At 43.5% G+C, this 21687-nt stretch overlaps 1 protein-coding gene across 4 annotated transcripts in view; it reads left to right on the top strand.

Moving 5' to 3' along the window:
• plekhg2 (pleckstrin homology domain containing, family G (with RhoGef domain) member 2) overlaps positions 1-21687 on the top strand; it is a 123833-nt gene that overhangs the window by 15130 nt on the left and 87016 nt on the right. For 2 of the 4 annotated variants that reach the window (XM_041995182.1, XM_041995181.1), the window contains exons 2-3: positions 6367-6444; positions 21072-21598. In XM_041995182.1, coding sequence (XP_041851116.1) covers positions 6396-6444; positions 21072-21598 — 576 coding nt within the window. In that variant the 5' untranslated portion in view covers positions 6367-6395. Of the gene's footprint in view, positions 1-6366; positions 6445-14935; positions 15025-21071; positions 21599-21687 lie in introns of those variants that run through there. The other 2 variants (XM_041995183.1, XM_041995184.1) reach the window with 2 other exon arrangements.

Here is a 21687-nt window from a genome sequence, read left to right as displayed (position 1 = left end):
AAAATAATCAGGACTGGATCAGGACTTTTGTTCAGACCACACGTCTGCACCAGCGTCTGGTTGTCCAGCGTTTAACTGCATATCTGATGTTTTACAGAGGCTGAAATGAAGGCCAATCAGTTAGCCTGATTTTAAAATGTGTGAACAACCTGGAAGGCATCGCCGAGGGCTGAAATCCAGGAAGAGGGACGTCACATCTGCATCGGAAGCAGGGGAACACACACTGCGGTTCCCAGGCTGTGTTCTGGTTCTGGTATTTTTAGGCATGCAGGCCGATGGGCTCATTGCAGAACTAATAATTCAGATTATTCTCTATAATTACTGTCATCAATCTCTATTTACTGCATTTTGCTTTTCCATCCTGTGTTTGAGCTGAGAAAAGCAGCGAGTGTGACGTTCACCAGCAGGTTTAGATTCACCGCAGATCTGTGTCCATGTTGCTGGTCTGCCGCTCAGCCCTTCTTCTTCTGCTGTCAGCAGTGGAGCGGTTACACCTGTCCAAGCTAAACGTCCCTAAAACGGCTGCAAGTTGTTCAACATGCTTTTGTGTTTTCAGGAGAATTGTCGTCAGGTACGTTGGTCTTCAGCTCTGGAGTTGTACTTCTAGTTTCCATCTTTCCTGCTGATGTAGCTCAGAAAAAGCTGCTCATTCAGATTATTCTCAGTTTTAGGTCTCATATTGATGCTGAATCAACTGAAGCAACCTCAGATAATAATCCTGTGGATTTAGAGATGATGGGAGAAGATTTTCCCTCCTTGAGGCCGTCAGTCTGAACTACTAGTGGTCACATCACTAAGAAAGAGACGATACCAACATGTTTCCTTTCGATACGATAGCAGCTGAAATGAGTTTTCTCCACAGGGTGGCCGGGCTCTCCCTTAGAGAAGCTCGGTGATCCGGGAGGGGCTCAGAGTAGAGCCGCTGCTCCTCCACATGGATGAGGTGGCTCGGGCATCTGGTCAGGATGCCTCCTGGATGGACGGATGGACGATAGCATCTTTTTTTATCGATAATGACACATTCTTTTTGCATCTAAAAGGAAAATCACATGATTGTAAAGTATGCATTAACATCCTTTTTTATTAGGAAAATATGAAATACAAAAAAAAAAAAAAAAAAAACATAAATACCAAAGAAATGCTTATATGATTAAAAAATCACTGAATAATTAAAGATAAAAATAATTATTAATTAGAATATAAGTGAATATAAATTTAATTAACTTTCTTAACATTAAACCAATAAATTATTAAAACACACCATCATCATCTTGAGATCTGATTGGCTACCATGGTCATGTGACACAGGAAAACAGCATGGCTGGTTTCACCTGTAATTTTATTCCCCAAAACTTACAGAATTGAAACAAACAGCATGTTTTGTATTAACAAAGTAGCATCACCATTTTTACAGTAGTATTGATCCTATGTTTGACTGGAAGGAGTCGAAGTATCGATACGCCCAGCATGCCGGACGTCCTGTCCTCAGGACGCCCGGCATGCTGGACGTCCTGTCCTCAGGACGCCCGGCATGCTGGACGTCCTGTACTCAGGACGCCCATCGAACAGACGCTTTACATGTTGAACGTCCACATCGTCGGCAGCAGAAGGAAACTGTCAAAGAGCAACAGGCATTCTGTTTTTTCCCTTCACACACAGCGAATCCGTTGTTTTACTCATGAGGTCATACCTGGAAGTTCTGCTGCCACTGCAAACCCAAGTTTAAACATCTGATCGGACCGAGGAGCCCACCTGTCCTCAGCAGAGCAGCCTGCCGGCGGCCATGTTTAATTTAATGCTGCTAATAGGTCCAGTCGTCGTGGCAACTAGATATAGCATCAATAAGACACATGCACACACACACACACACACAGTGCTGAAAGTGTGTTGGTCTGCTGCCTCTGGTGTGTTTGATGAGGTGTGTTTGAAGCGGATGCACCTGGAAATACCTTGTTAGGTGATGATGAGGTGCGCCAAAACACACACATGCACACACACACAGTAAGGACCTGTCTGTGTGTTAGTTTCTGCTACAGAAACATAAATCTGAGTCCACGCTCACTTTTTAGGGACTTAACCTCCTTTTGGGGATAAAAATCATCTCTTTCCAACATGAATCACCACAGAACTTCCTCCTTTCTTTCTTCTTCTTCTTCTTCTTCTTCTCTCATCTGAGAGGTTTCTCCAGTTCTAGTTGGTGAAACTAGTTGGTCACATGATCCAGTTCACATCATTATCAAAATTCCCTGGAAGTAATCAGATTACTGTAATAATCTGATCTGACAGGTCCATATCCTCTTCTGAAATTAAACATTTGTAAAACGCCGGTCTACGTTATTCCAGACCATAATCAGATTTATTCTGGAGTACTACGTAGTCGTGGAGGGAGAAAAGTTCCACAATGAAATAACATAAATACTGAAAATTAAAGTTTAATTTTATTTAAATGGGAAACAAACATTAATGCACAAAAATGTGTTAATACCAACGTAAATGTGCCGTTAATGGAAAATAATACATATGTAATTTATACTAGGTCTTATACAGGTTTTCCTTCCTGGTTCTGGTCCTGATGTAGGTTTTCCTTCCTGGTTCTGGTTCTGATGGAGGTTTTCCTCCCTGGTTCTGGTTCTGATGGAGGTTTTCCTCCCTGGTTCTGGTTCTGATGTAGGTTTTCCTTCCTGGTTCTGGTTCTGATGGAGGTTTTCCTTCCTGGTTCTGGTTCTGATGGAGGTTTTCCTCCCTGGTTCTGGTCCTGATGTAGGTTTTCCTTCTTGGTTCTGGTTCTGATGGAGGTTTTCCTCCCTGGTTCTGGTCCTGATGTAGGTTTTCCTTCCTGGTTCTGGTTCTGATGGAGGTTTTCCTTCCTGGTTCTGGTTCTGATGGAGGTTTTCCTCCCTGGTTCTGGTCCTGATGTAGGTTTTCCTTCCTGGTTCTGGTCCTGATGGAAGTTTTCCTTCCTGGTTCTGGTCCTGATGTAGGTTTTCCTTCCTGGTTCTGGTCCTGGTGGAAGTTTTCCTTCCTGGTTCTGGTCCTGATGGAAGTTTTCCTTCCTGGTTCTGGTTCCGATGGAGGTTTTCCTCCCTGGTTCTGGTCCTGATGTAGGTTTTCCTTCCTGGTTCTGGTCCTAATGGAAGTTTTCCTTCCTGGTTCTGGTTCCGATGGAGGTTTTCCTTCCTGGTTCTGGTCCTGATGTAGGTTTTCCTTCCTGGTTCTGGTTCTGATGGAGGTTTTCTTCCCGGGTTCTGGTTCCGATGGAGGTTTTCCTCCCTGGTTCTGGTCCTGATGTAGGTTTTCCTTCCTGGTTCTGGTTCTGATGGAGGTTTTCTTCCCTGGTTCTGGTCCTGATGGACGTTTTCCTTCCTTGTTACGTGTTGTTTTGAAATTTGTAAAACTGAATCCAGAACCTGAACCCTGTCCAGCACAAACTAAAGTTCCAGTTCCACAAATCCAAGCATTACTGGACCTGCTGGTTTATCAAGGACCAGCAGAGTGACGAGAACTCACACTGAGGTCCAAGTTTCTGTTTCTTTGTACAGAAATCCTCAAATAAGCGTGTGAATGATTGTTATTGCGGACTTCTTGGAAAGACTGTGGAGTCAAGTCCTCTGAAGAAATTTTTAATAAGAAGTCTTTGTGTTGAACAGCTAGAAGAAGGAAACCACCGGGGAATGCAGAGCAAACCTGAACCCAGGGAATGCTCTGGATTCCAGAAGAAACTGTGTTTGCTCCTCTTATCCTTCAGAGAGAAACTGACCCTGACACAACATCCATGCAGAGGCAGCGAGGAGTCCTGGACCTGGTCCAACCTTGTGGTTAACCAAATGTGAAGTTACAGTGAGGTTAAACACACACATGCAGTCATGTTTCCATCACCTCCTAGGACTTCCATTTCCTGCAGACATCCAGGCTCTAATAATGATTAAAAAGCTGAAACACGGGCCGAGGCTGGTCAACGTGGACTTTCAGAGTGTACGTCAGCCTTTCAGAGCTGGGAAAACTTGGGTCAGTGTCATAGATCAGTGATCCCCAACCCTGGTCCTCAAGGCACACTATCCTGCAGGTCTTAGATGTCTCTCTGAAATGACACACCTGATTCAAATCCATGGCTCATTAGCAGACTTATACAGAACTCAGAGATCCATTTAATGTGAATCAGGTGTGTAGCAGCAGGGAGACATCTAAGACCTGCAGATTAGTGTGCCTTGAGGACCAGGGTTGGGAATCACTGTCATAGATTAACTAAAAAAAAAAAAAAAAAAAAACAGAAAAATCTGACTTATGTGAGCTTTTCTGACTGTGATGAGTGAGTTTGTTGAATCTGGGATGGCCTGACCTCACAAACATGGAGATCATGTTTGTGAGGTCAGCAAGCAGACCTGGACCAGGAAGTAACGGCTCCTCGTCTGTACTGATGGTACTTGAACATAGCCCCTGGGACGCCCCACTGGACCTGCTGTGAGACCACTGAGGGTTTGTAATTATGGAAAGAACTTGTAAATCATGGGTGCCCAAAGAATTAGCTCAGCGCTGAATTTGATTACGCAACCTTCCAATGAGTTGCTGGTTATAATCTTCATCATCATCAGATATGAAATTATCCATTAAAAGTCTTCCATTGAATGGAAGTCATGAGGCAGGATGCCAGGAAACTTCTTCCTTGTGGTCATGTAACACACGTCTGCAGGTGGTGCCTTCAAATGAAGTAGGATTTTTACTATGATGTAGCTATCAAGGGGCTCTGTGGCACAACAGATAGCGCATTGGACTTCTAGCAAATGGGAAGGGATTCAAAGGTTGTGGGTTTGAGTCCCACTGGAGTCGTAATTTATGCTGTATTTGCACAACCAACTCTGCCTTATTAACCCTTAGAACTCCACCAGATCCCTGATCTGCTCTACCAGGAGCGGTGGCGTGTAGCTCTGTGGGGTAAATGTGATGGATATTTTACCCTTTAGCTGATCTACAGACGTTTTCCAGACATTTCTATCCCGTCCAGGAGGTTTACAATCCAGCCACTAAATGTAGTTTTATTCAGAGACTCTATCTGGTAAATCCACAATGATCCATGATAACAGCATTATTTATCACATTTCACCATAAAAACATCACCATCACTACTATGTTGCTAAGAGACCTCTATTTAGACCTGGACATGATGATGAAGCCACTTCCTGTCAGACTTTCCACCAATCAGAGAGCTTAGATTGACAGTAATGTCCAATCAGCTGGTCTTTTCGGTGAACCAGATGCCTTTAAGTATCGATACTCGTGCTAATTAATACCTAACTAGAAACCAAATTTTGGAACTAATTAGTTCCTGAGAATCGAGTTTTAGAAACATCTAAACTTTTGAGGACCTACTTTGCCTTCCCCTCGTTCAGCCGTAGACAAAGTTTGGTTTGTCCCTCATGGGTAACCGTAGTGACCTACTGTGTTGGTGCAACATTTTGAAGGAGGATGACTTATTTTTAGATATATTCTCCAGGCGAACCAGGCATTTCTATCCAAACACAAGTTGTTTTTAAGAACAGCTGTTATCTTCATATAATTCTGTGTAAATGGAAACATTTTTATTCCAGCTGATAGATTCTCTCATTGTTCCACACTGAGAAACATCTTTCTTCAGTCCTGTTGTTGAGTCCCTGAAATCATTCTACCTGCACTAAGGTCAGAGTTGGATTTATTTTATCTCAAAGCTGATTTTCATTCAATCTGCTGGAGCCATCAGCCTCTGGATGCAACGCAAAGGTCGACCCAGTCAATCCTAACCTCTTCTTTACACGGCTGTGTCTCGTTTAAAAGGTTGAAATTCTCTCGAGTTTATAGACAGAAGCTTCATCCCATCAGTGGTTAATTATTCTGTAACTTTCTGTATTTAAGAAAATGAATACAACCAGAACGTCTGTTCAGTCACATCAGGTTGGAGCTGATTTCTCTGACATCTTCAGTTCCAAATTAAAAGACATTTTATCACTAATAAAAAGATTCAACCACCACTCTGGAGACCTGCTTTGTATTACTGACGATCAGAGTCCTGGCTCCCCCTGAGCCCCCACGTTGGACCCACATCCTGCAGTTTTCCAGCCGACAGCTGCAGAAACAGTTGTTGCTCTACGACTGCCGAACTGGGTCAACTCGTGTTTCTGTATCAGCGGCTGTTACGCTCCAGTCGACACATGCACAAACACATGCACACACTCGGTAACATGAAGACGCCACGCTCTTGTCCTCCAGCCAAACATCACATATGTGCACACAGCTCCTCTTCCTCTCCTCTGTGTGAGGGTCTTCCCCTCTTCAGGCCTGAGATGTTGCTAGCAAGGACGGAGGAAGCTAACAAAGCTTTTCTCTTCATTTTCTCAGGTTTCTACTTCCTGTGACATCACCACAACATGCCTGAGGGGTCACGGCGTGGCAGCCAGAGATCGCCCAGTAACGCAGGTAATCATCACCACGTGGGAATGAGTTGTCTGTATTCACTCATGACCTTTTAAGCTCAGAGACCAAGTTTAGATGTGAGTTCTAGTGTTGGTGAATCAATGCAGCGCTCTTATCAAGACTGATAGATGTGTGATAACACTGAAACTTTGATATAAGGCTTGAAAACTATCAGAATCTTGGAGGATTTGGTTCTTCTCTCTACAACATAATGCCAAATTCAGATTTTTATGTTCGAATAATAACTTATTTGTTAAAATAATGAATCCATGAATTACTCCGATGACTCTTTTTGCGTTAGCGGGTTAATTTTGACAGCCCTAATAAAAAGCATCAGTATCAGTGACCCTGGCTCTTTATTTACGCGGCATCACATCTTACCCGCCGCTAGCAGCTATGTGATGCCATAGATCCTTCTACGTTATCCAAGAAAGATTTAATGTTTGAATCAGACAAAAACCAGTCAGAGATCTGAACCATCTGCTGCTTCAGACCAGCTTCTACACAACCAGATGAAAACATGGAAACTCTTGGAAGTCTAGAACATCCTGGTGTATTGATGGTGAAATCAGTTATGATTAAGACCCTTCATGACAAATCCTGCATAGTTTCTGCTCCTGGAAGTAGGAATTTGGTGGAAACAAACCAGGACCAGCTGTTCCTGTCTACATGGTCTAGTGCAGGGCTACTCTGTTCAGTCCCACGAGGGCCACAATCCAGCAGGTTTTCCATGTATCCCTGCTCCAACACACCTGACTCAAATAAATGAATCATTGTGCAGAACTTGATGAGCTGTTGGATCTATTTAATGTAACGCAGGTGTGTTGAAGCAGGAATATGTTGAAAACCTGTAGGACTGCAGTCCTCATAAGACCAAATGGAGTAGCCCTGGTCTAGATTCTTTGTAGGAGTCCAGTCTGTGTCGTCTTCATCAGAAAGATTGCTGGGAAAAGAAAAAGGAAAGTCTCACTTATTTCAATAAGTGTGGCTCATCAAGACTAGAGTTCCATTGGCTTAAATAAGACCCAGTTGGGTTACCGTGGCAACCAGTGCTGGGGAACCAGTCTGATCCCGACCAAGATAATTGTCCAACCAGGTTACCGTAGTAACCATTGCTAGATAACCAGTTACGTCCGTAACAGGATAACTGCCCAGCTGGGTTACCGCGGTAACCGGTGCTGGGGAACCAGTCTGATCCGGACCAGGATAACTGCCCAGCTGGGTTACCGTGGTAACCGGGGATGGAAAACTAGCCTGCTGTGGACCGGGTTAATTGTCCAGCTTATTTTCATCTTGAAGGATCTCAGACAGGTCGAAACAGGACTCCAAAAACATCGTTCCTCCAGGTAAATTCCACTCATGCTGCTCATGTCATGTAATAAATTAATATTAAAATATATTAAAATCTGGTAACTGTAGCTTCATTGTTTCTGAGATAAATAAAGACGTTATTATTGCAACGAGCCGCAACACAGCAAGTCTAACTGCAGTTACCATTAATTAAATAATTATGTCATGAAATTAAATTAACTCTACTGATGGACTTTATTTAGCTCAGTAGTTAGTAGTGAGGTTAGTGTGGTTCACTTCCACCTAACTCAGTAGAACTAACTAATTAACTGTGTAGTTATTAATTAAGTGGTCAGACTTAACCATGTTAAGACAGTCACATGGTCACTTTTAAAGTTTATTCATTAGTGAAATGAAAAGACAAGATACGGTTAATTATCTAAAACATTTAATGTATAATTTAAAGAACTTTAGAGGATCAAAGAACAATGACATCATCATCATCATTAAAGGCTGAACCTGGCTTACCAAGCCCAAAGCCATCTCTATAACTGCTCCATGTCAGAACCCAGGACAGCTAGTGCAGTTTTATGGGTTCATAATAAAACATGCACAGTTTTTGGATCTGGTTCCTGGTCTGGTATGGACCTCCAGACCTTTGTGGCTCTGGAAATGGACCGCACCCAAAAGAAGGTTTTCAAAGGCTGTGTTCATGTCCCAGCTTGGTGAAGGAGGAGTTGGAGAGCTGGTAAACAGCTGGATGATCGGTGATTTTCTCCTGAAGCTGCAGACTTTCCGAGCCTCTGTGAGCAGATTTCTTCCAGCGCCGTGAGTTTCTCTGCGAGCTGTGACTTCCTGTCACCCGAGCAGAAAGAGGCCCAGCAGAACCGGCGCAGTAATGAGGTGTAATTACACACAGAAACCATGCTGTTTAGTTGCTCTGCTTTTATATTGCTTTCCATAGTTAGCATTCACACACACACCTAGAAACATACCAGAGTTACATTTCTCACAGATCTGCACACAAACACCGAGTGTGTGAACGAAACCCTGGATGTTGCATGCACGACATGCACACACAGAAACAGTGTGTGTTCAGGAAGTTGTATGGCTTGTGGTGATAAAATGTAGCTCTGAACAATGTTTCTGCTGTGACAAACACACACACCATAAAATGCTGCAGCCGATCTGTTGATTATAACCATAGAAAAGAAGGAGGCAGAAAATAGAGAGAACGCCCAAGATAAGGCCAGATGAATGACAGAATAGAAACCAGGAGGAGGAGAGAGGGAGGGAGGTGCGCAGGCTGTGATTGGCTGATTCCTGAAACCTCCCTGCTGTTATTTCTCTGATAACCAGAAAAAATCAGTTTGACTGGAAACAAAGAAGAAAACGGACCGAAAGAAAAGAAGATGGATCATGTAGAGGAGCTTCTGAACTGCTCCTGAAGGAGGGAACCGTTCTACTTGATGCAGCGTTTGACAACATTGACAATAAAGTTTTGTCTTACTTATCTACAAAGTTCTGAAGCTATGTGTGTGTACAACTGCTGAAGATGAAGATGAAGAATTTCTCATATTTAACCAACTAATTAACATTTTAACTGTAAAACAACCATCATATCTCTGGTTTTCTTGGTGCATCAACGTGAAACAGAAACTGGGAGAGCGTTTCAGATGTGAACGTTCTCGTGAAGCTGACGCAGCTAAAGTGTCTCATGTAGCCCAGCTCACTGGGCTTACCAGAGTAGCACCTTCCCAACACCAAATGTTCACCATAATGCTCTGGTTCCTCAGCACCTGACTTTGTTTGATCAGCTGCGTCTGAGCCGGTGTGTCTCTCTTATTAACGGTATGGGGTGGGTTGGCGGTACCGTTAAGGTTCATGCCTACAGCTAGATTTATAGCTGCATACGGTTCGGCATGTATCTGATGAAGAGGTACGGCGTTGTGTAGGATGTAGGGCTGGTATCAGCTGGTAACTCCACAGGGCGGAGTTCTTCCAGTGGTTCGTTTTGGTTCCAGCAGCCATTTCCTGTTTTAGAACAACGATGGCGGCCGACATGCAGGGTCTTCACGAGCTCGTGGAAGCAAACAAAAAAATAAATATGTTGTGTTTTTTGTTTTTAAAAGTGGCGGTTCCCGCTCACATTCAGGGAGAAGATCCTGAAATCTGGAAACACGTCATCACAAACTGACCAATCACCACGGAGTACTTCTGCGTAGCTCTGCACGCCAGGTCTGGAAGAGGTGCGTGTCAAGCCTCGCGGACCTACATTAAGCCATAACTGAGCTTACCCCTTTAAAGCCAGACTCAAAGAAAATGGGGAAAAAGTCTATTTTTTAAATCTTTTAAATTTGACCCTTTAACAAAATGTAAAAAACAGAATTAACCATGTGGTATGTCAGAATTATTGTAGTGTAAAAGGTGTCCACCAGGAGCACAAGACAAGCATCAGACTGGGTTCAACAAGGTGATGAGCCAAGTTTTTATGTACGGCATTGAAGGGTTACACAGACACCGTGAGTATAAATCCAGCTTAAGGCCACAACTGGAAGACAGCCCCTTTGTGTACTCTTGTTTGGAAGACGGACGCCGACCAACTGAGCTGTCCAGCCTCCTGTGATGGATGTAGCATCCCCACCGATGGAAATATTAGGATAATGAACACAAGAAACTGGAGAAACAACAAGAAGGAAGAGCTGGAGAAAGCCTGGAAGGTGAAGTCAACAGTAGTACCATTGATCATCGGAGCACTGGGGGCCGTGTCCCCCACCCTGGAGAAGTGGCTCCACCAGATACCTGGAGACCCATCAGACATCTCCATCCAGAAGAGAGCAGTCCTAGGAACAGCTGAGATACTGGAGGACTGTCCCAGGACTCTGGTAGAGGACTCGAGCTGGAGATGAACCCAGGGGGAGATGGGGGTGTGTAAAAAGGAAATTACTGATGCTGTGACTCACTGTGTGGCGTCTGTGATATCGAGTTTTCTTAGAAGAATATCGTGACATCATTTTTTGGTGACATTGCCCAGAATTTCTGCTCAAAAACAAATTCTTTTGTTTAGAATTTTATTTCAGCATATTTAATATTTTTCATTAGCTTCTACGGTACTTTTTACTTATTTTACTTATTTTACTTGTTTATTTGACTCTTTTTGTGACTTCACGTCATTGGTTGATGTCATTTGTTCCTGATCAGAAGAACGTAGAAGCTGAAGGAAGTCAGGAATGTGAAGTTCAGAGGGTTGATCAGCTGTCAGGGAGAAGACGGAGGATAAGTAGGTTATTGGAGGGAGTTTGCTTATCAGCCGAGGAATGAATGTAAACACGAGGAAGCTGGGAGGATGTGTGCAGGTCAGAGGTCATGTGGGTGGGCTGTGACATCATAAATGATGATGTGAGAAGACTCACTTCCTGTCTTTGTGTAGAAACATTGCTTTATCTCAGGCTGAAAACCTTCACTTTCACACACACACACACACACACACACACACAAACACACACACACACACACACACACACACACACACACAATTCTCATCAGTAACGGAGGCGTTTGATTGGTCCAAATACAACCAGGGATATCACGATTATAGATCATCTCGGGACAATTATTATCCGATAAATAATCAGATTATTCTGCATGAATTAGTTATTAATTATCTATAATCCAGCTAGCTGTGACTTCCTTTAGCAGAACAGCTGCTGTTATTAGAAATGATGCTGGAACGGTTGGTTTTTTTCCAGTGTAGCTGCTTTATCTCCAGCTCCTGCTTTCTCTCAGGTTTATCTTCCAGGTGCTGGTTGATGCATCTCACCTGCCTTAAAGTCTAGATCCAAGTCCAATTATCCCCAACTATCAGTCAGTCCTGTGAGCTCCTCCATCCTCCCACCACTCTGCACCATCACCTGCCTGGAAGGTTTTGTTTCACGCTCTTCAGGAAAACCCTCCCCAGCCTCTTAAGTCTGATTTTTGTCTCTGTTTCCCGCCACCTGTACCAAACCTCAACAGGAACAGAACATATACTTGAAATGAAATATGGTCTTTTCTACAGATCATTGCACAGTGATGATAATAAAAGCCATCAACCTCACAGGAACATCCATCCTCCTCTCAGACTTCCCTCTCCCTGGCCACTTCTTCCAGCTTACTTGGGGGTATTGCAAGGTGTTCTCAGGCCAGCTGTGAGATGTAGTCCTTCCAGCCTATCCTAGGTCTTCCCCGGGGCCTCCTCACGGTGGGATGTGCCCAGAACACCTCACCAGGGAGGCATCCAGGAGGCATCCTTCCCAGATGCCTGAGCCACTGGAGGAGCAGCAGTTCTACTCTGATCCCCTCCTGAATGACTGAGCTTCTCATCCTGTCTCTAAGAATCATTAATGGCAGCTTAAAGGGAGAATATCTGGAAGTTTTAAACATGCACAGGTTACACACTAATTAAGAAGCCTAGCATAAAATCTTAGTAAAATATATAAAATAAGTGAACTCTGATGAACTTTTGGTCCAACCAGAGTCATCCACAATTATAAAATTACTAATGACACAATAACATTTCATTTAAGTGTTAAACATTAAAGTCCTTTAACTCAGTTACTGAACATTCATCTTGTGCTAAAAGCTGCTGGTTATCCTGCAGAGGCTGAAGACATGTTGGATGTTCTTCCTTTCATGTCCTGTTACAGGCTGGTGAGCCGTCCTCCACAATCACACCTGCCTCCTTTTCCCTAGAACCTTTGAGCTTTGTGACATGGTGCATTATCCTGCTGGAAGTAGCATCAGAAGATGCTCCACTGTGGTCATAAAGGGATGGACATGGTCAGCAACAATACTCAGGTAGGCTGTGCTGGTTAAACCAGACACGTTGGTACTAAGGGGCCCAAAGTGGACCAAGAAAATCTCCCCCCACCATCACACCAGCAGCAGCCTGAAGCGTTGATCCAAGGCAGGATGGATCCATGTTTTCATGATGTTTCCAGCAGATTCTGAGCCGAGCATCTGAATGTGGAGCTGAAATGGAGACTCATCAGACCAGCAACGTTTCTCCATCTTCTATTGTCCAGTGTTGGTGAGTGTGTGTGAATTGTAGCCTCAGTTTCCTGTTCTTAGCTGGCAGGAGGACCCGGTGTGTCTTCTGCTGCTTCCTGGTCCAGACAACTGCTGCTCTGGATGTTTTCTCTTCTTCAGACCATCTCTGGAAACCCTGGAGATGGTTGTGGGTGAAAATCCCAGTAAATACTCAGACCAACAACCATGAATCTCCTTTCTTCCTCATCCTGATGCTCAGTTTGAACCTCAGCAAGTTGCCTTCACCGTTACTACGTGCTGCCCTGTGATTGGTTGGTTGGGTATTTGTGCCAACAAGCAGGTGAACCTGATAAAGAGTCAAATCTCTAAATAAATCACCTCGTCCATGTGATTTGCTGATCAGCTGTTCAGGATGAGCAGAGTTTGTTCTGTTCTCAGAAACTTCGGAGTGAAGCTGAAACTTGTTCGTCGGGCAGCAGCTGCTCTCTCATTACTGTCATCACACACACTCTGGAATCTTCTCCACCTCAGACTTTCATAGCGTGTGTTTAAAGGGAAATTCCACCTCAAAATGGCATTCGCAGCTCGCTGCCTCGGGGCCAAACTGTGTGTTATTGGAGCAGAAAGACGCCACACAGATGTGTATTTATGCACTGTTAAAAATCTGTAATATTACAGGTTTTACTGAAGTTACTTCACAGTTTTTTCTTTATTTTTAAAACAGGGAAACACAAATAAGATGATGTCAAATATAGAATAATATGAAAATCGTGTAACTGTTAAAATTAATGAAATTTCTTATTTTAAAAAGAAATATAATTTAAATTAATATAAATTAGCTGTAAAAATGCATTTTAAGTGTAATTGTGATTCGTAGAAAGTATTTTGGAGAGCTGGGAAAGAAAAACGAGCTTCAGCTTAAAGGATCCCAGAGATGGAGTTCAGCCGGTTCATGAACATTTGGATGACGTTATTGATCTGAAACTTCTCTGATTGGTTCATCTGACGTGATTCGTGATTGGAGGATGGGAGGAGGAGGTTCAGGAAGTCAGCGAGCCGAGTTAGAACCTCCCAGATGGTTCCTGGTAAAGACAAACAGAATAATGATAGGAGAAGGAAGAAGGTGAAGAAGAATGGATGGGTGAGAGATGGAGAGAGGATGCAAGGGTGAATGGATGAGGGGCAGTAAGATAGATTAGAGATGAGAGGTTGAAAGGATGGATGGATAAATTAGAGGGGAAAATGGAGGGAAGACTGGAAAATGGATGGACTGGAGATGAAAGGATGTAAGGATAGATGGATAAGAAAGGGAAGGATGGACTTATGAGAGTGGGGAAGATGAAAAGATGAATGGATGAAAGGATGAAAAAGTGTGTGATGAGGGAGTGGAGGAGGATGAAAGGATATGAAAGGGAAGGATGGATTGATGGGATAAGAATAAATGATGAGGTGGAGAGAAGAGGATGAAGGATAGATGGATAAGGACGAGAAGGATGACGGGAGAGAGATAAGGGAGGGAGGATTCAAAGATGGATGGATTTAAAGAGTTCAGATTTCCCACTGTCGAGTTGCAGTGAATGCAACATGGTGTGAAGTTATGGAGGCTGGGTCGGATTCTGAGTTGAAACCTTGCAAACATGAACAGATCTGAACCACTTTACGATCATCTCAGACCTGAAGCTCTGAAGAGCAATTTTTTTATCATATGTTCTCCTTAGAACATCAGAGGAGGAACCGTCTGAAGAAATCAGTTAATTCATCACAGGAGGAGAAATGATCCATTTTATGCTCAGGAACATTTTCACACCAGTTACTCAGACAGTGTCGCCGTCAGCGAGGTCCTCACAAAGATAGAAGTTCAGACAGGAACGGAAGCGCGTTTATCCAACCACTTCCTGTTGTATAAGGCAGGTAACACACACTCAGATTTGTTCTTATCTTGTGAGGACTCTGATTGTCGTCTGACCATCAAATATCAGAGTCCACCTGAAGCAGAGACACAAACCGCAAACAAAATACCAAAAAGTCCAACAGATCCTCACAAGAAAAGCATTACAAGACCGTGAGCACACACACCTGCACACAAACACACAAACACACAAACACACACACACACCAAGGCAATAACAGGAAATACTTTTCTTTTTTTTTCATTCTGAGTTTAACTAACGGACTACAGTGAGAATTTAACAGTTATCAGTGATGTGACGGTTGACACGCGTGTGGACTGACTAACGCACACACAGACACACAAACCTGCAAACTGTAAGTATGTCCTGTCTGACGTGTTTCTGTCTGTTTTATGATGGGCTTTTTCATCGTTATTCAGGTTGATGATAGTCTGCACTCCAAACCAAAAATCTGAAAGCTTGTGACGTGTTTCTGCTGCTTGCTGCAGCACCGGAAAGCAAAGAGAAGCTTAAAAGAATCTAGAAAAGTCTGTTCTGTCTACAAGTCAGGTCTGTAGAAGTTTGCTGCAGCAGTTCAGTGGAATGTGGACAGAGTCGTGTTTTTATTGTGTTCCATCACACCACGCTGCTGGAGGTCACTCAGGATGAGTCCTGACATCTTCCTGCTGAAACAACCGTAAACCTCTCACGAACATGCGTCACCTTGATGGCAGCCGACGTCTCTTCAGTGGTCCATTAGCCATCTCTACATATACAGCCCTGTTTCCACCAAGGGTTCTGGCGCAGAACGGAAGCATTTGGTTCTGTAAACCCTGGTTTCTGTTTCCACAGCTACCGTACCTGTACCTGGTAGGAGGACGAACACATCACAGAAACAGAGAAGGATAAAGGTGGACGTCCAACAAAAATAGTCCACTTTTATTTTAGCATGTCGAGTCGCACTGGAAGTAATGATTCTTTCGTCCAATCAAGGGATTGCAGGGTGTTGAGCTCCACCCTTTAGGGCCAGGTCGGGATGTTCCTGGTCCTCCTGAATGAGTGCGAGTCCATCATTAACCGCTGGAACTCCACCAGATCCCCAGATCTGCTCTATCATCATCAGCGTCTCAGGAGCGGTGGTGTGTAGCTCTGTGGGGTAAACTGGGATGGATATCTACACATTAGCTGCTCTACGGAGGTTTTCCAGCATTTCTATCCCGTCCAGGAGGTTTACAATCCAGCCGCTAAATGTAGTTTTATTCAGAGACTCTATCTGGTAAATCCACAATGATCCATGACAACAGCATTATTTATCACATTTCGTCTTAAAAAGACCACCACTATGTTGCTAAGAGACCTCTATTTAGACCTGGACATGATGATGAAGCCACCTGTTTACGTTTTTTTTAAATAAAGTTTTATTTAATTTGTTTTTAAATTTTCTGTTTGTGGTTCTGCAAAGGAAATGGGAAGCAGACAGGACGACGTCACATGGACTGACTCAGCCTTTAGCTGCTATGTTGACGGAGTGTGTGTGAACAGCATGGCTAAATAAGGTTGTAACTACTCTGTGTGCTTGTATATGTGAATGCAGTCCCTCGTTTCCTTCATCCATTTTAGGGAAAATATTAATTTCTTACTCGTAATTCCTGAAACTGACACGTGAATGTGTTTATTTGTGGTCAAACGCGTGAGGAGAAGCTGACGGTAGGAAGTTCCTCCTCGGTCACGGCGGTGGCGATGCAGCAGCAGCAAGATGTTTGGTTTTACACAACTTTTCTCCTTCTAATCAGCTTCCTGTCAGATTTATCATCTGCAAACATCTACCTGCTTTCCAGAACGTCAGAGGGCCGTTTCATCCAGACGTATGGAAGTTCATGCTGCACGTGAAAGTTATGCAACCGTTCTTTAAATGCTGGTTTTCAGCAGCATCCAGCAGCTGCTTTTCTGAAGCTCTAAACTGGGGACCAGCCATGAGGTGAACTAAAACATTTAATCCCAAGTATCAGGAAAAATCCAGTATTTCACATCACACATGATCAGAGTAATGTTTTAAGATCTAGAAGTTATTTTAAATGTACATACATGTACATGTTTTAATTCTGACCACTTGGGCTGTATAAGATGATGAAGTAAGAACGATATAAAAGATGTTTAACTTGGAAATGTTTTATACTTTAAAAAGTGCAACTTTACATGGATAAATTTGCAATTACTGGCACTTTTATTAAAATATGACAATTAAAATCTATGTAATTTTCACATTTACCAATTTCCTTGGCTCAAATTAGACCCTCTGGCAGGCCGGTTTTGGTCCCTGGGCCATATGTTTGACACTCCTAGTCTAAAGTGTAAAATCTCTTCTATGAAACGTATTTTTCTTTCGACCCTGAACATGTGGAATAAAGCAGAACAACAGCTTTACAATGCTGCTGGCGGCTGTGAGCTGCATACCTGTAAGAACCTGCAGATCCATTATGAAGCTGTGTAAATTAAACGGGAAACAAAGAGACTGGAAAAATGTTCTCATTTTCACGCTGTATGGAAATTCCTCCTGCCAGGAAATCTGGAATTTAAACACTAATAAACTCTAAATGCTTCTCAGTCTCAGCTTTGCTCTGCCAGCAGTCATGACAGGTGTGCCGTCGTCTCACTGAAAACTGGATGAGGCTGGGTTAGATTTCTGTCCCACATGAGGCAGGAAGTTTATGTGGATGGAAAAGGATGCTGGATGTGTTGCCATGGGGACAGTGGTTTCCTATATATAACAAAAGACAAAAGCGAAAAGGGAGTGGATGAAAATGGTTCGCCATGACAGAGATGTCACATGATGAATCGGTTGCTTAGGATGTGGGATGAAGGAGTGGGCTCCAATCTGAGCCAAGTCATCTTTACAGCACTGGTTGATCAAGAGAGGGACTTTTCAGAGAATTCTCAAGATTAAAATGCTGACAGCAGCAACATCCGGTACACAGCACTAAACACAATACTAAACCTTAAACGTCACAGGACTGGGACACCTTATCCCGGACAAGCCCCCATTGGTGTTACAACCTTGGCTAAGCTAGGGAAAAAGAGGGTGATAACGTAAACCTTCTGGGGTCAACAGATTTAAGACGAGTTTCCATTCCAACTTCTGTCAACAGTGCGGCCTTCATACAATAAACCAGTTTTTAACTTCTGTTGATAAACCAGTAAAACCAGAGTTATGATAAAAAAAAATGTACAACATACTTTTTCTGTGCATATTACTGTGACATTTGGTGCAGGAAGAAATGGTAAAAATGGACGATTCTAAGGAAAGTTCTCACAAACAAGAAAATAAAAGCCTAAAAAACAAAAACAACACCTCCTTTCCTATTGGTGGAAAAATGAACCACATCAACCAATCAGAAAATTATGTGACAATGTGACACATTTGGTTGCTAAAGAAGAGGAGAAGTTGTGGGAGTGACCAAAATTCCACCAAAAGCAGATTGACGTGCTGCCTCCTGGTGGACAGGAGGTCTAACACACTCTGGACATGTCTAGCCTGTGACGTCCTCGTTGTCTATTAGTGGACAGGAACTGGTTTCAGGACTGGAACAAATAATTTATGTGGCATTTTCTGGTGATAACTGATTGTTTTGTAAATAGTTTTGTAATAACTATTGTACATTAGTTTTCTTTTTGCTTGGATTTTATGTTTTTAGTGTGATTTAAGGTCCAGAAAAACAAGGCAGGTTAAGAGTTTTAACCTTTTAAAGCACAACCCAAGAAATATTTGGGAGAAAAGTCAATTTTTTTAAATGTTAAGTATTTATGTAGCCCTAAAAATATATATTATTTGTATATTAACCATTTATCATTGTGGGATATGTCAAAATAACTGTAGTGCTTTATTGTATTATTATTATTATTAGGGTCCGAGCCATACAAAGTATGGCAAGGCCCTATTGTTCCTGAAATGTTTATTATTGTTCTCCTTCTCCTTCTAAGCATTTTGAGCCTAAATATCACCCCCTAAACACCCATGAAAAGTTGTGAAATTTGGCACACACATCAAGCCCGGTGAAAAATTTCATATTCTAAAGTCCGCATTGACTTCAATGCAAAATCGGCTCAACAGCGCCACCTAGACTCACCTAAAATCACCACATGAATGGGGTCCCGAACGTCTACTTCGACGTAGGAACACGAAACTCGGCACACACGTGTAACACCCTGAGTCGACCAAAAAACTCAATAGAACATCTGTCGCCATGGCAACAGGGTGCCCGCCATCTTGGCGTGTACGGCCATTTTTTTGCCAGTTTTTGCACTTTACACACATCGTATTTGAACGAACTAGTCTGAGGGGATTCGTGCGATTCACTCCAAACTTGGTGGGAAGCTTCCTGACAAGTTGGGGACCAAACGCTCCTCAAATCTTTCTAATAGCAGAAAGCGTGTTACCGTGGCAACCGACGGAAAAACACCTTCTCGCCATGAAACACGGTTTGCTCATATCTCCATAGAAATACGTGGGATCTGCACCAAACTTGACAGTATTCATACGTGTGACACCCCAAGTCCAGCAAAGAAGTCAATCAAACACCTGTTGCCATGGCAACGGGGTGCCCGCCATCTTGGATTTCACTCCCATTTTAACGAACTAGTCTGAGGGGATTCGTGCGACTGACTCCAAACTTGGTGGGAACCTTCCTGACAAGTTGGGGACCAAACGCTCCTCAAATCTTTCTAATAGGAAAAAGCGTGTAACCGTGGCAACCGATGGAAAAATGCCCTCGCCATGAAACACGGTTTGCTTACATCTCCATAGGAATACATGGGATCTGCACCAAACTTGACAGGATTCATACTTGTGACACCCCAAGTCCAGCATTGATGTCAATAGAACACCTGTTGCCATGGCAACGGACTACCCGCCATCTTGGATTTCACTCCCATTTTAACGAACTAGTCTCAGGGGATTCCTGCGACTGACTCCAAACTTGGTGGGAACCTTCCTGACAAGTTGGGGACCAAACGCTCTTCAAATCTTTCTAATAGGAAAAAGTGTGTAACCGTGGCAACCCACGGAAAAATGCCCTCGCCATGAAACACGGTTTGCTTATATCTCCATAACAATACGTGGGAACTGCATCAAACTTGACAGGATTCATACTTGTGACACGCCAAGTCCAGCAAAGAAGTCAAACAAACACCTGTTGCCATGGCAACGGCGTGCCCGCCATCTTGGATTTCATTGCCATTTGAACGAACTAGTCTGAGGGGATTCGTGCGACTAACTCCAAACTTGGTGGGAAGCTTCCTGACAAGTTGGGGACCAAACGCTCCTCAAAACTTTTTAATAGCAGAAAGCGTGTTTCCGTGGCAACCGATGGAAAATGACCTTCTCGCCATGAAACACGGTTTGCTTATATCTCCACAGGAAAAAATGGGAACTGCACCAAACTTCACAGGAGTCATACAGGTTGGGTCCTTAACGCATTACACCACCTGTTGTCATGGCGACATCGGGTGGCGGGGTCCAGGCCGCTCGGACCCGATGGATGCCGCTTGCGGCTTTAATTATTATTGTTATTGTATCCACCAGGGGGCAGAAAATAAGTGTCAGAGTGTTTTCAACAGTGTTTTAAGACTAGTTTTTACCATAAAATGAAGGTCTCAGAAACTGTATGATACACACACCATTAAAGGGTTAAAGCTTAAATATAAAGGTTAAAAAAACAAAAGTAGTCAAAAAGGCCAACTATACCCTTGACCTCAGAGGGTTAAATAAGAGTGTTTCTGAGAAAACGTGAAGAAATTAGTGAATTTAAAGGGTCACAATGTTAAAACCTTTGTCTCTATTTATTTGACTTGTTTGTTGTGATTCTGTGTTCAGCTTTTCATTTAATGGTTTGACTGAAATATTAAATAGGGAATTTATATCTTTTTTTTCATACAAATGCATTAATAAGGCTTATATATATATGTACTACATAAAAAAGTGCTTACATCTCTACAAACCATCAATATTTGCTAAATTCGGCTAAAACAGAAGCTCAGTGACAGTAATCTGGGAGCTGATCCGGTGAAAGGAGCCGAAAGTTTCATCTACTTCAAGGAAAAAAAAGACTGAAGAAAAGAGAAAAGAGGAAGAGTTGAAGTGATGGTCCGCCGCACACACTTCCTGTTTATGCTGACAGGTGGTTGCTTCAGTGCGACGTTTTTTGATCAGAGAATCGTTTGGGTCGGGACGAGGTTGTTGTGGCGCTTTCTGATGGATCGGCAGGTAATCAGCGGAGTGTTTGCAGGGCTGGTGGAAACGATCAGGATTAGCTGGTTTTATTTGGAACGAGTTTCATCAGGTTGATTGATCTGTGAAGGACATCATGTCTTGGAACAGGTGTTTTAGGTTTTCTTGGATTGGACTAACTTGTGTCTCTGTCTCTGCAGCTGCCAAGCGTCCCTCCTCGGTCTCGTCTCTGAGTGGGATTGTGGGTAGGATGATGTCATCTGGGGAGCGAGGAGCGTCGTCCTCCTCCTGCACCTCCGTTAACACCGTCTGCTCTGACAGCGGCCGTCCCCCCTCCCTTTCCCTGTCCTCCTCCACCTCCTCCGTGTCCCTGCAGGACGCCTCCCACTCTTCCTCTTCCTCCTCCTCCTCTTCGCTTCCGTACGGCGCTGTGCCGACCTACAACGCCTCCTCATCATCATCATCGTCCTCCACGCCAAAGAGGAACAGCTCAGACATTAGCCTGGACCTCACCCCCCTCCTCACACCACATGGAGGGGGAGTTCCTGGAGGTGGGGCTAATGTTGCCAGGGTGACAGGACGAAGCCACGCCCCTAATGGACATGTAGCCAATGTAGTTGCGTCTGCAGCGGCCACACCCAGACAGCTTTCCCGGCTGGAGAGAGTCGCTCTGGAGATCGTAGAGACGGAACAGGCCTACGTCAGAGACCTGAAGAGCATTGTGGAGGTAAGAACAGACTTATTCAGTCTCAGGAAAACTAAATGAGAAGCCCGTATTTGACCTGACAATTGAAACTATAATCCATTGTTTGTTAA

The sequence above is a fragment of the Melanotaenia boesemani genome, chromosome 9, assembly GCF_017639745.1.
Source record: "Melanotaenia boesemani isolate fMelBoe1 chromosome 9, fMelBoe1.pri, whole genome shotgun sequence".
Lineage (NCBI taxonomy): Eukaryota > Metazoa > Chordata > Actinopteri > Atheriniformes > Melanotaeniidae > Melanotaenia > Melanotaenia boesemani.
Note: the sequence above shows the minus strand (reverse complement) of the source record. Positions and strands in the feature narration are given on the sequence as shown.